Raw genomic sequence first — 1,401 nt, forward strand, 5'->3', positions numbered from 1 at the left:
GTAGCCTGGACGTCTGGCCCTAGTACTTTCATGCATGATATAAGTTTTCCGAGTGTTATGTTATTGAAGCTATAGGCAAATATTTTATACATATAAGATATTGTTGAGTTTTCTTCTCCAAGATTGTATACAAGAGAGTTTCGATGATTTAGGTAATCGATTCTTACCTCACCTATGCTAGTAGCCTATGAGGCTTTAGTATACTCTCGCACACATCCCCGGTTGTTCTTTTCTCCCCTGGAGGATAAGTTCAATCCCATTCTCCCTCTGAGTGAGCCGTAGGCTTAGTCCTAGTGGTATTATCTGAACAATATTCAGGTATAACTATATTAGGATAGTTCTGTCCTGACCCGCTAACCAGAGTATCTGGTTTTTGAGGTTGGGACAGTACATCAGAATTTTAGTCTTTGGTCTGCGTCTTCCTAGCATAGAGAATGAGTTTCCTTTGCTAGGTTAGGTGCAGACACAGGAGGCTTTGCTTCCCTAGCCCACATCTGAAGGATTCTGTACGAGATGATTCCTTCTTCTAGTGGTCTAGCAGACTGTCCTGTTTGGCTTTTCTCGGGCGGGAGAATGAGTTTTCTCCGTTGCCTGGTGAAATAACTACACCTAACTTGGTTCTGGTTTGGAGGAGGATAGCAAGTATTGCCAACCTTCCTCTCTAGAGACAAACTCTAGGTTAGGATGAGCTTCCCTAATTGCTGGGTGTGTCTCATACTAGAACAAAGTTTACAGGACCCTTATCCCGTTCCCCCCTCTCTTACTTAGTGATGGTCTAGCCATCACATCTCTTAGCCGCAGTCCTACTTCTGTACCTAGAAAAGGTTATGATGGGGGATCGGCTCAGCTCTCTGCAGAGTGAACCCCAGACCTCCCTTGGTCTCCCTTCCATGTCTACTGGTAGAGCCCGGCAGGCTATGGATATATAGGAAGCCTGAATGCTACATTCTCCCCTTCCTTATGTTCACTCTTTCTGGATGAAGGTGGTATGGCAATGCCGCCTTAAAACCTTACATCCATACTGTTTCTCTTGCTAGTGTTTTGTTCTCCTAGCCCGGCTGCCGGCTCAAACGGCTGGGAACCGGGTAGGTGGAGGCTCTCTGGTTCGTAGTCACTGTCGGCCGTCATGGGTATCACTACCTTTACCTGCCGGCAGTAGAAGCACATCCCGAGATCTGCTGGCCACTACGTTTAGCGAGCGGCAGTCGGGTGCTAGGGTTTCCAGTTGCCGACCGGCAGTGATTGCTGGCCGGCCCACATTTGCGAACGAGTGAACTTACGGCCTATTAGTTAAAGGTAGCATACCTTTGAACTATACAGGGGTAAATGCCGGCCGGCGCGTGCCGGCACATGCCGGTACGTGCTGGCGCGTGCTGGCCAGCACGACAGCATGCGATGTAC

The 1,401-nt window shown here is 48.4% G+C and overlaps 1 protein-coding gene across 1 annotated transcript in view; it reads right to left on the reverse strand.

Annotated features, from left to right (window-relative positions):
* LOC137648011 (uncharacterized) overlaps nt 1-783 on the reverse strand; it is a 2,750-nt gene extending 1,967 nt beyond the window's left edge. Inside the window, exon 1 of the mRNA XM_068380955.1 lies at nt 765-783. Within this exon, the coding sequence (XP_068237056.1) occupies nt 765-783 (19 nt within the window). The remainder of the gene's footprint in view (nt 1-764) is intronic.
* Between the last annotated feature and the right edge of the window lie 618 nt (nt 784-1,401).

Source organism: Palaemon carinicauda, chromosome 10, assembly GCF_036898095.1.
Source record: "Palaemon carinicauda isolate YSFRI2023 chromosome 10, ASM3689809v2, whole genome shotgun sequence".
NCBI classification, from domain to species: domain Eukaryota; kingdom Metazoa; phylum Arthropoda; class Malacostraca; order Decapoda; family Palaemonidae; genus Palaemon; species Palaemon carinicauda.